Source organism: Diceros bicornis, chromosome 8, assembly GCF_020826845.1.
Source record: "Diceros bicornis minor isolate mBicDic1 chromosome 8, mDicBic1.mat.cur, whole genome shotgun sequence".
Lineage (NCBI taxonomy): Eukaryota > Metazoa > Chordata > Mammalia > Perissodactyla > Rhinocerotidae > Diceros > Diceros bicornis.
In genome coordinates, this window is record NC_080747.1 from 20,059,348 (window position 1) to 20,074,076 (window position 14,729).

Below are 14,729 nucleotides of genomic sequence, written 5' to 3' on the forward strand. Positions count from 1 at the left end.
CAGAGATGGAGACTTCCGCTTGGCTGACGGACTTTTACAGAGCTTATTAATACCACTGCATGCTATAAAACTATAAGCACCACACACTAGAATATGATGAAAGCTAAAAGCAAGGGTATGACTTCCTGCCAGATTTACTATATCTAAGATGGGAAGGGCGCAGCAGACTGGAAACAGAAGCGACCCCTTACCAACTGCAGCGCGCCCTAAAGCCAGAGGCTCGGAGAGAGCAAATCCAGACATCGGGGGGAACAGGAGCCAGTGTCTACAAAAGCATACTCTTCAGACCACTCTAGACCCAGAAATCTTGTTCTGCTCTTCAAAACCATTTAATAAGAGAAGGAAAACGAAGTCTAGGCTCTCTTAGCTGTTGTCTAACTAGGGCTCTGTACCGGTTAAGATTTTACCTAAAAAGCATCGCTCAGCATTTCAGCAGAAACTTGCAAATTAAGGTCAGTTTGTCATAATGTTTTGTTCTCTCCCTGTCTATCCTGACTGGGGCCGGGGGAGTTTCCTGTTGTGTTCAGAACAATGGTACCCAAAGTAAGAGAGCAGATCTGCTGGAAGCCAGAGACACAAGAGGCAGCTTGGGAACCTATCAGAGTACCTAGGAGGTAAAAGCATTCAACTTGTATCCTCTTTCCTCCTCTGACTTGCATCCTCGGGACCCCACACTCTCTGAGAAAGAGGGGGCACAGTCTACTCTTCTCTGTGTTGCGTCCAGCTGTGCAAACACATCTCCCGCTCTTGACGGATGTTAGCAATAACCTGTTCCTTAGCTCTCTCCAGCTGCTGAACCAAGCCTTCACGCTCATGGGCCGCAAAGTGCCGCACACCGATTTCTTCGTCTCCGAGCCTCTGTTTGGCGATGGTCATCCTCAAGAGCTGCATTTTCCATTCATCGAAAAGGAGAGAGAGAGAGCACGTGTTAAAATGAATAGATCCAAACAAAAGCTCAAGCATACTAGGCAGAAAGTTTTAGAAGGTTTTTCAAGAAATACTGGGAAAAAGCACAAGACATTTCTTGCCAATATCAAGAATTAAAAAAAAAATTTTAGTAGATACAGTATTTTGTACATGCATGCACATACACACGTGTGCATGCACACATGGTATAAGGCTAATGGGAACACAGGTCTGTGCATTTGAAGGTGGACGACCTTTGCAATGAGGAAACAAACTCTGGATTTCTTTTAAACTTGGCAAAGACTAAAAAATGATAACACAATGCTGAGATGGGAATACTTCCATATTCTTAACAATTAAGCTAGATTACCAAGAGTCTTAAAAACGTCCCTACCCAGTGATCCAGTAACTTAACTTTTGACAGTCTGGGCTAGGAATAATCCCAGACATGGACAAGCTTTACGAAAAAAGAAAAAGTAGATTGCACTGTTACTAATAAAAAAGAGTAAAAAAACTGGAAACAATGCCTAACAACAGTGGAATGGTTAGCAAACTATAATGCAATTGATCAGTGGGCTACTTTGCAGCTGTTTGAAATGAAGGTGATATGAACTATGTAATACCACAGACAGGTTTAGGATGCTACGTTAAGCGGGAAAAAAAGTAGACTACTAACTTTTATGTGCAGTATGATTAAAATTAAACTAAGAACCCACGCACAAAAGAAAAAAGTTACCAAATATATCAAAATATTAAAATGTATATGTTTAGGTGATGGTGAGACTGCGTATGCTATCTGTTCTTTGTTTTCTAACATTTTTTTGTGAGGAAGATCGGCCCTGAGCTAACATCTGCCAATCCTCCTCTTTTTGCTGAGGAAGACTGGCCCTGGGCTAACATCCATGCCCATCTTCCTCCACTTTACATGGGACGCCGCCACAACATGGCTTGACAAGTGGTGCGTCGGTGCGCGCCCGGGATCTGAACCTGTGAACCCTGAGCCGCCGCAGCAGAGCGCGCGCACTTACCCGCTTGCGCCACCGGGTGGGCCCCTGTTTTCTAACTTTTAAAATAAGTCTGCGTGACTTTCATAACATACTTCTATTTATATGTCTTAAAATCCCTAAGGATAAAATTCCAGTCTTCAGAAATGTAATTTTCCAAAGGATCCCTACAGAACCCGTAGCTTCCCAAGACTCCGGGGCCAAGCTCCATGTGCAGCTCCAAACCTTCCAGATAGGGCCACATTGGGAGCTATGTGAGAGTCCCCAGGAAGTTCCCATTGTCCCAGAGCATCCCCTACATGTCCATCACTGCCAAGCAGGTTGCCATTAGAGTGACTTTTTAAATTATGGCACTGCTTCCAGACGCTTCTTCTAAAAAGAGGTTGCAAGCCTGATTCCCACACCTCCCTATAGGGTGTGTGTAGATGGGCTTCATATACGGATGACTCCTGGGGACAGTTTTTTGCTGTGACACGGATCCGACCCAGCTAAAAGTGCCTGTTTGGGGCATGCTCTTCCTCGTTCCTGCATGAGTCTTAAGGGATTCGTTGCCAGTGAGAAAATGGCTGTATTTTCAGATCTCTGAAGGATTTAAGGGCAGGTGAGAGATAGAAAGTTAAAAGTCAAGGTATTAGCTACATTGAAATAATAAATAACAGCAATGAACTTTGAAAGAAATGATGACTAAAGAAAAGTAAAGAGCATTTTCAAATGACATCTATTTTGGGTCCTTATTTGAAAACTACTCAATTGAATTGGACAAATATTTATTGTGCACCAAATACAAGGTAAAGCATCATTGGGATTGTGCAGACAACGTTCCAGGCAGTGGAATGGCTTGTAAAGATCTGGCAGAGGATGTACAACACTTAGGTATATAGGAGGCTGTGCTTAATGGAATCTGATTACTGTTGATCTGCATTACTCAAAGATTCTGTATTTATGAATTTGCCTATGCATACATTTATTTATAACCTCAAAATCTAGACTCACAGCGCTTTCAAATCATGTGCGGATACGGGTGTACAAGCGCAGAGTTGTGAAAAACGTGAATCAGCTGACAGCCAGGTTTCCAGCTGAGGCTGAACAGGGCAGTACTCTGCCTCTTGTTTCAGCTCTCTACTGTGAACAAGTGTCCTTTTTCGTGGTCTATTTAGTGCCACTTTTTTCACATTTTGCGCTTTTTGCTGGTGTTTTGCTGTTTAAAATGGCCCCCATACACAGTGCTGACGTGCTGTCCAGTATTCCTAAGCACAAGAAGGCTGTGATGTGTCTTACAGAGAAAATAGGTGTGTTAGATAAGCTTCATTCGAATGTGAGTTACAGTGCTAACGGCCGTGAGAATCAACAATATACATTTAAAAAGGTGACTTTAAACAGAAACACACATAAGTCAAGGTTGCATATTGATCAGTTGACAAAAATGTCATGACCAGAGGCTTGCAGGAACCCAATACTACATTTCCCCTAGAAGCAGTGGTTCAGTATTCCCTAATTCCACGTTCACAGCAGCTTTGGAGAATTTAACACCAGCAAATAACAAGAATCAACTGTTTTGGGGTGAACGGAGTTTCTGGCAGAACCCGTTAATTCTACTGGAAGCTGATGTGTGTAAACATCTTTCACGTCACACAATTTCTTGGCTTAGGACTTCAGAACCCCAGGTAGATATACAGAAGGACAAACAGGTAACCATCTAAGAACCATTTCTCAGATCAACGGGTCTTGGAATAAGAAGGCTCGTGACTTTTCTGGCATGAGGCAACAGGAGGCCTGTGACACGGCCTTGAAAGCAGGGCTCTTTTCTTGATATGTGAGAAGCCAGACTGATAGCTTGAACTTTAAGTAATAAAACACCACTGTGGTTTTCCATTCACAATACGCTTTGCCGAACACTTAATTTAGAATCACACAATTATGTTTGCTTAATGCCGATTAATTATTAAACATGTTTATTGAGGTCTGACAGCCATCGAAGAGAGTCATCTTTTATATACTGGATGCCTGTTAAGCTTCAATAAATATGTTAACAATCATTTGGTGTTTAATGTGCATACAATATTGGCTATTAAATCTCAGGGCTGGACTGGTTGAAACACTTATTTTTAAAAGTGAGGCCCAAGTTGGTAACAGCTGGATCATTGGTTGGGTCTGACACTCAAGTGCAATCAGCTGATGGGGCCCAAGTGGGCTTTGAAAGAGGGACGGCGGAACCTCAAGGCGAGTTCTCTGGCCTTCCCAGCTGACAGCTTACAGGCTCTGCAGTCAGCCTGCCTAAGGGTTCATGTCCTGGCTCTACAGTCTGCAAGCTGTGCAGCCTCGGGCACATGCCTGAACTTCTCTGAGCCTTAGCATCCTCCACTGTAAGAATACGATGGTAACAGCATAGCTTTTTACTGTCAAGGGTATGTAAGCATGAAGTGAGAGAGAATGGAGTTGCATTAAATGAGCATTTAACTTGGGGGAATTCAAATATATGTGCTTGGCAAAAAGATGAAGGGGAGAAAAAAGAGGAGGAAGAGAGAGATGGAGAAGAGAGGATGAGAGAAAAATAAAAATTTTAAAAATTGGGTAACTCTACTCACCCCTGCTTTCAAAGTCCCAGACTGAGAGTAAGGTGGGAGAGGGACTGACAAACACATTTAGGCAAAATCATGCTGTTCATATTTATACATAATTCTACTGTTCAGAAGGATACATGACCACGTGCCCTGAACTTTATGGACAATTTCAGGGGCCAGCAAGGGGAATTGTGGCTAGACACAAGTTTTAGTCTCTTACATGCTGACTTCAGAATCTAATCCTAAGTAAGAGAAGATGGAATTTCTCTGATACTTAGCACAGTCCCTGGACATAAAAAGTGCTTGATAAGTGTTAGCTGCTATGACGATCATTGTTATGATGATCATCACTGTCACCCTCCACGGGAGTCTCCCACACATACGCCTAACAGGGAAGTCCGATCTTTCTTCTAAGCTAGACGAAGCAGAGCTCCTGGGCCAACCTTATCTGTAGACTGCAGGCCATGATGTTGATTTCCCACCTTGGAAATGGCTATGAAGCAACTGCTTGGGGCACTTAATTCCCTCATACAGGGCCGTCAGAGCTCCACGGCCAGCCTCCCCGTGCCAACCCTCGAAGTGGATGAGTGCCCTGAGAGGAGCGTGCACTGCCACCAATAGATGCATTCATTTGCTGATTTAGATGGAAATAAATGTTTATGAATGAATTACGGGTGTGAGTCGTCAGCTCATGGATGAGGCACAGCTGCAGCTGCGATGCGGATGAGGGACATGGCTGTGAAACAACGTGGCAAAATGGCTCTTGGATGCCCTTCCCCCACCCTGCCAATTGAGTCTGACTCCTCTGCCAAGGGTCTGCTTAAACTCTGGTCCTCAAGGTCCCCCAGTCCCAAGGACTTGCTCCTCCTTCCTTGATCTCTTCTCGAGAAGGCTGCATCCCTCACAGCCCTCAAACATTCTCTCTCTCATCTTGCTTTCATTTGCCTGAATCCATTTCCCCAGCAGACAGTGAAAGGCAGCCGGGGGGCAGTAACAGCTGTTATTCTCCAGGTGTTATCTGTGTTCAGATCCTGCTTCTGCTAATCCTAGTCATATGTTCTTTGCAAGTCATCTAACCTTTCTGGGCCCCAAGCGAAAGCAGTTTTTTTTGAAAGTGGAGATTGACTTAGTCCATTCAGGCTGCTATAACAGACTACCATAGACCGGGTGGCTTATAAACAACAAACATTTATTTACCACAGTTCTAGAGGCTGGGAAGTCCAAGGTGCTGGCAAGATTTGGTGTCTGGTGATAGTCTGCTTCCTGGTTCATAGATGACCATCTTTTTAGTGTGTCCACACATGGCGGAAGGGATGAGAGAGCTCTCTGGGGTCTCTTTTATAAGAGCACTAATCTCATTCATGAGGGCTCCAGCCTCATGACCTAATCACCTCCCATAGGACCCACTTCCTAATTCCATCACGTTTCGGATTAGGTTTCCACATATGAATTTTGGGGGGACACATTCAGTCTATAGTAAGGATAAAAGCTATCTTGTAGACAGGACAGCTATGTCCTGCCCAGGACACTGGCTGCCCAGCTAGCACACTGCACAACTCCCACTCTGGGGTCCCCATCCTCACAACGTGAAGATGCAATGATCACTGTTGATGCATTTCTCCACAGAGCTTTAAAAGTGTGCTCCCCAGTGACAGCTGGTCTGGTGACAAGTCATACACAGTGACTGTATTTGCCAGGGTTACCGGGAGAACCAGATGAAAGCACTGTTAACAGGAAGTGGACGCCAGCCCTTCCCCACCCACAGTCCTTGTGCACTGCTGCAAACTGCACGCCCAGGGAGAGGTCAGCACCAGAAAGCACTGGTTAAACGTCCATGTGGCACGGTGTTGTGCTGGGCGGCTCAATAAACAAGGTCCTGCCTAGCTTTTCTTTTCTCTTCCTGTTGGTTTTCTCCACATCCTCTTCAGCTGCCCCCTGAACTTTTGAAATACCCTTGATAAAACTGGACGCGAGAGATTAAACAGGCTCCAAGTGGGAACTCTATTGTGTAAACCAGAGTCGAAACTCCCAGACCTATATATGACAGTCCAGTTCTAGCTTTAAACAAAAGAATTTGTTACTTTAAAACACACACACTAGCAGTTTTCATTCTCTTCCTCCCAAGGCTCTGGAGATAATCATGCACACACCCATTAGTGTTATTAATGTTTCCTGGTTAACGAGCACCCAGTTCGGGCCAAACAACATGCTAGAAGCTTTCCTTACTCACGATACCTCCAGTGACTTCACTGCACTGGAAAGAATGCCAAAGCCCTTACGAGGGCTGATGAGGCACGGCACGAGCTGCTCCGGCCCTCCTCCTGCCCCTATCTCCCATCATCTCCCCTGTCTCTAGCCACACCGGCTTCCCTTCAGTGCCTCAAACATGCCATGCTCCTGCCCGTCTCTGGGCCTTTGCACTTCCTCTGCCCTTGGAATAGCCTGTCCACAGGTCTGCCCAGAACCCACTTCTTTTGTCTCCTTCAGGTTTCAGGTCAAATGTCACCTCCTCTGAGAAGTCTTTCCTGGACACCATCACTGAAGCCATTCACCCCCAAGGGGCTCTCCCTCACACCTGCCTGCCCCCCTGTCTTCATCGTACTTACCGAAATTATCTCGTTCCTCTGCTCATGCCCTCCCCAGCAGCTCCACCACAGCAGGACTCCACTTGTCATATGCACTGGAATACCCCGCACCCAGAGCAGTGGCTGGCTAACGGCAGGGAGTGCTCAAAAGCGTCTTAAATATAGGAAGCCTCTTGTTGGATGCTTCCCACAACTCCAGGAGGCAGACCCCGCCCTGTCCTCTTTACAGGTGAGAAACCCAGAGAGGCTGACATGGGCTCTGCAGCCAGGTCTCCTTGCCCTGGGCCATGCTCAGATCAGCGGGCCACAGTGCCCCTCACCAACGGTTTCAGTCTCTTGACACACAGAGCAAACACGAGTGCAGCACCACCTCCACGCCGAGCCCCGTCCCGGGTGCTTACACACATTAACGCACTTCAGTCCAGCAGGCCCCCATGAGGTTCTGTTACCACCTCCATTTTCAGATGAGAAACGGAGACACAGAGAGGTAAAGTAACTCCTCACAAACCTTATAAACGGCAGGGCCAGGGGTTGAACCCTGGCAGTAGAGGGTCCTGGAGTTCACGCTCTGCCGCCTCTCGCCACAACTTTAGCAATCATTGCACAGTGCTCCCCCTAGGCAGCATGTTCTGTGTTAAGTGCTTTGTATAACTTTTCGTATTTAATCCTCACGAAGGAGCACTGGCCGTCCTGCCGTGCCTCTATCACCCAAACTCCCTCCAACTCAGGGTCTCTGCACCTTGTCCCTCAGTTAGCTGACCATCTCCCACCACACTTCCTCCAGGTCTCTGAGCAAAGGGCATGTGAACAGACATGCCTTCCCTGATCACCCAATACAGTGCCCTCCACTCTGCCCAGGCTGCAGCCCCTAGCCTGCTTTAATTCTTTAACTTAGCACTTAGCACCTTCTGACGTATTATACTGCATCTCATTAAATATAAGACTCCACAACTTTAAGACCCACCACGTGCACATCTAAAAAGAATAAAAAGTACCAATCATGACTACTTGATACTGTCGACTATATCAGAGATGTTCAAATGTGAAAAATTGTGCATTTCAGAATCTGTGAGATATATTTATTTGTTTATTTGTTTATTTGCTTATTGTCCATCTGTCCCCACCTGAATGGAAGCCCCATGAAAGCAGGGACTCATTGGTTTTGTTTACTGCCCTATCCTCAGACCATAGTCAGGTCCTCAATAAAGATGTGTTGAAATGAATTGAACTGAAACACCCCCCATGAGGCAAGTACCACCGTTATCTCCATTGTACAGATGAGAACAACTGAGACACAGAGAAGTCAGAGAACTGCCCCAAGATCACACAGCTAGGAAGCCCCTGAATTACCTTCACACAGTTCAGTACGCATTGCTCCCAGAACCACAATATTTATGGCGTCCCACCAAGCAGTTTTAAAGCTGCTTCAATATCTTTTTCTTTTAGTGTAATTTGGATATGGTGTACTATACAATAAGTCTCGGGCAGAGAGACCTTTCAGAACCAGTTCTCTACGAAGCAGCGTAATTACAATGCATGGTCTACAGGACGAATGTCCAAGACCTCGCTGTTTTGCTCACATGGCCCACACAGGCTACGAGCTCATATAAACCAGGACAGGCTCAAATCTGGTCTCTGAGACCAAATGCATCTAATTCGTTTGCCAAGAAAACATTAAGGAATGCTGAACTAGTCTGGCTGTTTGCCGAACTAGCTGAGCACTACCTATAGTTCACAACCAAGATCCCAGGTAGAATAAGATACGATGGGGCTGGAGCGAGTGAAGGGCCCTTATCACTCATTTTAATTCTTCGTAATTAACTTGTATAATGCCCCAAGGTGAGAGCTTTTCATTAGAGTGCCCTCTTCATCTGGGTTTCCTACAGGCGAGGACATCTCTGTGCTTCTTTGAAGCGCAAAGAGAAACCATTTACGGAGAGCTCTCTGATCCCTCATCCTGGACCATTACAAACATCCACAGCTGAGCACTATTTTTAAACAAAGTATATTTTAATTAGTCACCTGCATGCTCATTGGTCTGTCTTTATTGGCTCGTGGCTTTGATTTATTGGCTTGCTCGCCGAATCCATCCAAAATTCCCATGTCAATAGAGGTATGTTCACAGAAGGGCTCTATCATTTTATGGCGCCAACACCAGATAAAACAGAGGTACTTAAGGACTGTCAGCTGGTGCCACATAAAGCTCATTATTAAGGGCAAAACCCCATGTTTATGTAATATCACAAACAGCTACATTGAAATTGGCCAGCGGGGGCCCAGGAAATGCAGATGCGTGACACTGGTAGGAGCAGTTGTTCACCTGAACGGACTATGCTTTCGAATACCTCTCATTGCATTATTGTTCTTCTGCACTAAAGTGCCTTAATCTGCAAAATGAAGAAAAACAAAAGCAAATAGACAAGAAAAGCAACTGCTGGCTATCTCAACGGGAAGAGGATTTGCTTCTCCCTGGCACATCCTGTTAGGTGCTATTCCACAAGGGACACACAAGATGCAAGGAAGCTTCCGGGAGCTCGGCACCAAAGCAATAATGCCTGGTGCTGGCAAAGTCTGGGGTGGTGATAAGGGGGCCTGAGATTTTGGGATCCATCTGCCAGATGCCAGGCATCTTACCCCAATCTTTGTCTCTACTGGAGGCAATACCCGGTTCACTGGAAATAGTCGATCAAGAGAAAGGAAGACCTTGAGATTTCTGGTGGAATTTTTGTACAAGAGGATTCTAAGCCAATCTGGGCCCAGGTTGTGCTAAAGATACTAGCAACACTTACTCTTTATGCCTCCATAAAGACGTAAGCTTTACATCTGTACGGCCCGATGTCAGGCCCGATGCTACAGCCTTTACAAACACTTAATACTGCATGCACACACACCTCCATCATGAAATCTCATTGTCCTGCTTTCTTTTCTTCCCAGAACTAACCACTGTCTGATGATCTTACTTATTATTTTCTCATTGTCTGTCTCCCTAACTAGAATATAAGCTGTGTGAGAACTTGTTTTTCTCATTCCTTGATGTATCCTCAGCTCTTAGAACATTAATCAGGACAGGGGCCGGCCCGGTGGCGCAAGTGGTTAAGTGCGCGCGCTCCATTGCGGCGGCCCGGGGTTCGCTGGTTCGGATCCCGGGCGCGCACCGACGCACTGCTTGGTGAGCCATGCTGTGGCGGCGTCCCATATAAAGTGGAGGAGGATGGGCACCGATGTTAGCCCAGGGCCGTCTTCCTCAGCAAAAAAAAAAAATAGAACATTAATCAGGACATAGCAAGTTCCCAGTTATGTGCTGATGAAAAAATGATGAAACCTGACAATAATTCTACATGAGGTATTATTATTCCCATTTTACAGATGAGGAAACTGAAGCCTGAAGAGAAAATTGACTTGTCCAAGGCCATGCAGCCAATAACTGGCAGGGCTAGACTATAAACCTGGGCCTAGCAATTTCCAAAGATAGAAAATACTACACTACACCACTTGGCAGTGGCAGGCTGGAGCTGGCTCTTTCTGGAGTGCCAATCTTTCCAACTCCAAGTTTAGTGATGTCACTTTGGTAGCCTGATATGTGTCATGGCATCAGTATTTATACCACGAATATCAGCAAAGTGCTACCACCCAGGCTTCCTCTTTCAGACAGCTATTCACCAGCTCACCTCTGATATTTGTGATTCAAATGCACTCTGCTAGTTTTGTTGATTGACTCTTATTAATCCTTAAATTCTAAGAGATCTTCTTCCTAGTTCCCTTTCCCTGAATCCACTCTTTTCTTTTTAATTATTTTATTGGGGTCATACTGGCCTTCAACACCGTGTACATTTCAAGTGTACATTGCTATATTTCAGTTTCTATATAGATTGCATAATGTTCACCAGTGACAGTCCAGTTTTTATCTGTCACCATCCAATCTTCTCAATGCTCAGAAGAGGAAGCAGGCATACCTCTGGGGCTGGAAGGCAAGCTGCAATTCTCTCAGTGGTCTGCTTTTCAGACTTGCAGCGCCAGTATTGTCTGGGTCTTTCTACGTAATTGGTCCTTATTCCCCACAGACTGACACTGAGAGCGCTGGGCAACCCACCATCCATGAGGAGCTTTTCCCAGGGTGATTTGCAGACATGTGAGTCCTCCCTTCCCATAGACCTCCTCTTCCCTCAGTAAGCTTTCAGAGCTATAATTATCAAGGAAGGGGAGGGTCCATAGGGCTCCCTTTCACACCTCTCTTCTGGTGTGGATTGGGGATTTGTGTCTGTCCGGGAGCCCCGAGAAATTCCTGGGCACTGTTCAGAGAGATGGCAGGTGGTGTTTGATTAGGAGACCACCCGCCTTGTCACAAGACCCCCCAACCCCCTGTGGGTGCTAAGCTGCTTGTAACCAGGGGGCAACAAATCTTTCAAAAGGCTATTTGGAAATGCTTTATGGCACATAATGTGACTAGGCTCTAGCTGAACAAATGGAAAAATTAGTCTACCTTAAAATACCCAAGGCAAGTAATTTCCTATCACTTTGCTTCTTAAATGTACTTAATATCTAGAATCTGGGCTTCCCAAAATATGGATAAGGGTCGTGAATTAAAATGGCACCTTGGAGACAAAAATCCTCCCCTTTAACAGTCACTCATAAAACGATGTCATCAGCCCTCTGTCTGGAATGGCAGGAGTTGGAGTCCAACAATAACACTAAGTAAGTGTTCTTGAATTTAACAGGCTTGAGCAGCCTATGAGCAGGACCCTTACCCGTGTCCATGAGGCTCAGCGTCAGACCCCGTGCTCTCTGCACGGGGCTTCCCAAGGCCTCAGACCATGGGGTTTGGTTTTGTTTTGTTTTTGCTTGGATGGAACGGTTTGCTTTTCTAGCTCCTTTCTCCAAAGTTCTAAACTACTCCTCCCCCATAAAGAGAGTTACTGATGACAACCAGAGTGGCAGTCTGCTTATTTTCTTGTATTCTTTTTCCTTTTGCTTTTTCTCTTCCTCTTTCTTGATCTCTATGCTCTTCTTCTCATTCCCTTTATTCATTCGTTTTATTCATTCACTCATTTATTCCATCCCATTCCTTCAATAAAGATTTATTAAATAATGTCTAAGTATCAGGAACTAAGAATGCTAATTCCTAGGGATACAGTCGTATACCAGTCAGGAGTTCAGCCTGCAGAGTTTACCCTTGGGGGGTGGGGGTGCCACAGTGCAAGCAAAGGTGAAAGAGCAGGGCACTGTGGGCATGCACAGGACCTGCCCCTACGAATTAGAGAAGGCTACATTTGACCTATGACCTGAAAGATGAGCAGGAGTTTATAAGGGAAGCAAAGGGGAAGAGTGTTCCAGACAGCGCAAACAGCAGGTGCAAAGGCCCTGAGGCACAGGGCAATTCAGCTCAGCAAAGTGGTTGATATTAGCACTGCAGGGCTGAAGTGTGAGGTGACTAATGGCAAGAGATGTGGCTGGAGAAATCAACAGCAGCCAGATAATGGAGGGCCTGGCACACCATGGCAAGGAGGTGGGACTGGATTTGGGCGGGAGTGGAAAGGTTGGAGCAGTGAGTGACATGATGAACAAAAAAACAAATGAAGGGTTAACCTATTCTCCATCACACAGTCACAGCCACCTTTGAAAAGGGGCCTCTGAGATTTTCAAGATGCTGGTGCCATTATCAAATGAGTAATCTGGCCTTAATGTTGATGACTGGGGGTGGGGGGGGATGACCGTGACTCACAGGGGCTGAAAATAACCAGCCCTATAACTTCAGATGCAAATGAGAATACATGGGATCTCTGCAGCTCACGGCAGTCTTTTTGAGTGGGAGAGGCTGGATACCGAGATACAGGGTCTGCTGAACATTATAACGTCTTCCTTGCACCTTTTGGCAGGTGAATTACTTCACAAACCATGAATATGAGTCACTAAATCCTAAACCTTGGGTGAGAAAATAGAGTTTGTTCAATGTGTCCAGCTTCTGGAATAAAGACCCAGAGCACAAGAAATCATGGAGTTTAGACTGTGCCAATGCCAAAGAAGCCCCAGACCTATGCGGAGTGTTACACACACACACATGCATGCACACACATGGGCATACACACATTCACATTCGTATACATACACACACATGCGCACACACGTGGGCACACACACACACTCCTATATACACATACACACATGCACACATGTGGGCATACACACATACACATTTATACACACACATTCACAGTCATATACACACGTGCACACACACACACACACATCCTCCCTTTCTTTCCTTGAAGTATAAGTTGCAAACATCAATTCATAAAATATCTCATGCCTAAAAGGTGATAAAATTAAAAGCGACCAAAGATGGGGCAGAGGTTAGGGGCAGGGGTAGCTCAGAAAGAAAATAAGAAAAAAAAAAAATCAGTCAGTCAAGAAAAACCATGAATCCAAAAATCACATTTCAAAATGTTTCCGTATTTTGTGGGTTTATAATGTCTCCAAAATTCCTGTAGTATTTTTATGGGTTTAAAGGAAACTACTGCACACACTTCATTTTATTCTTTGGAAAACCCTGCTGTTATCATTTGAGGAAGTGACTAAGAAGATCTGGCCTTTAATTATTGACCAAACACCTAGGTTACAGAGTTTAAATCCTTTTAACGATGCACAAAACCACCCCAGGGGCCTGATTAGCTTGTCCAGTGTTAATTAGAACCTTTCTTAGGCATTCTCTCCCACCCCCTATTTCATGACCCAGAAGAGTAGAGCCTAATTTTTCAAATATATGTTAAATCCAAGAGGTTAAAAAAAAATTTTAAGGCAGATTAAGTGGAGAAAAGGCTACATAAAGAAGACTTCCGAGTATACTCTCAGTTGGAGCCTCTCAAGCCAGCACTATGCACAAAATCCTCTCTGATCTTTTGTTACGGAAGAGTTCTCTGGATAGCCGAGATACTGCTGCGCATTTTTTAAAGAGCCAGCATGCTTCAAAATGGCGCCTCCCAATAACCAACAACTCCCAGAAACGATGAACATCACCACCATTTGTCAAGGAATTTGGTAATGTTTAAAAGACATTTCCAGGGCCGGCCCAGTGGCGCAAGCAGTTAAGTGCGCGCGCTCCGCTGCGGCGGCCCGGCGTTCGCCGGTTTGGATCCCGGGCGCGCACCGTCGCACCACTTGTCAGGCCATGCTGTGGCCGAGTCCCACATAAAGTGGAGGAAGATGGGCATGGATGTTAGCCCAGGGCCAGTCTTCCTCAGCAAAAAAAAAAAAACAAAAAAACACAGGAGGATTGGAGGATTGGCAGATGTTAGCTCAGGGCCTATCTTCTTCACAAAAAATAAATAAATAAAAGACATTTCCCAAGAGAGCACTTCCTCCCCGCCATGTAGTTTTCTTGAGTCAAACTCTAACGGCCATCTCTGTTGCGAAAGCCGCCTCTGGCAAGGAGTTGAAAATGAATCTGTCTTGGCAAAACGGGAAATTATTTGGGGGACAGAATTAAACTTCAGTAGTTTTTCTTCTTTTTCTCAATTGTACTTTTGTTCACAGCTTCAGCTGGGAGAGAGTGCACACATTTAGTTTGGAGTTTATGAGTTCATATTTTATAATTAACGTTGCCAACAGGGGAGTTTGATTAATACCAAGCAGTGGATTTTGAGCAATGTTCCATACAAATTGCCAAATTTAGCAATAAA

The 14,729-nt window shown here is 45.2% G+C and overlaps 1 protein-coding gene across 1 annotated transcript in view; it reads right to left on the reverse strand.

Moving 5' to 3' along the window:
• CCDC149 (coiled-coil domain containing 149) overlaps window positions 1–14,729 on the reverse strand; it is a 95,212-nt gene that overhangs the window by 31,145 nt on the left and 49,338 nt on the right. The window contains exon 5 of the mRNA XM_058546821.1: window positions 769–885. Within this exon, the coding sequence (XP_058402804.1) occupies window positions 769–885 (117 nt within the window). The remainder of the gene's footprint in view (window positions 1–768; window positions 886–14,729) is intronic.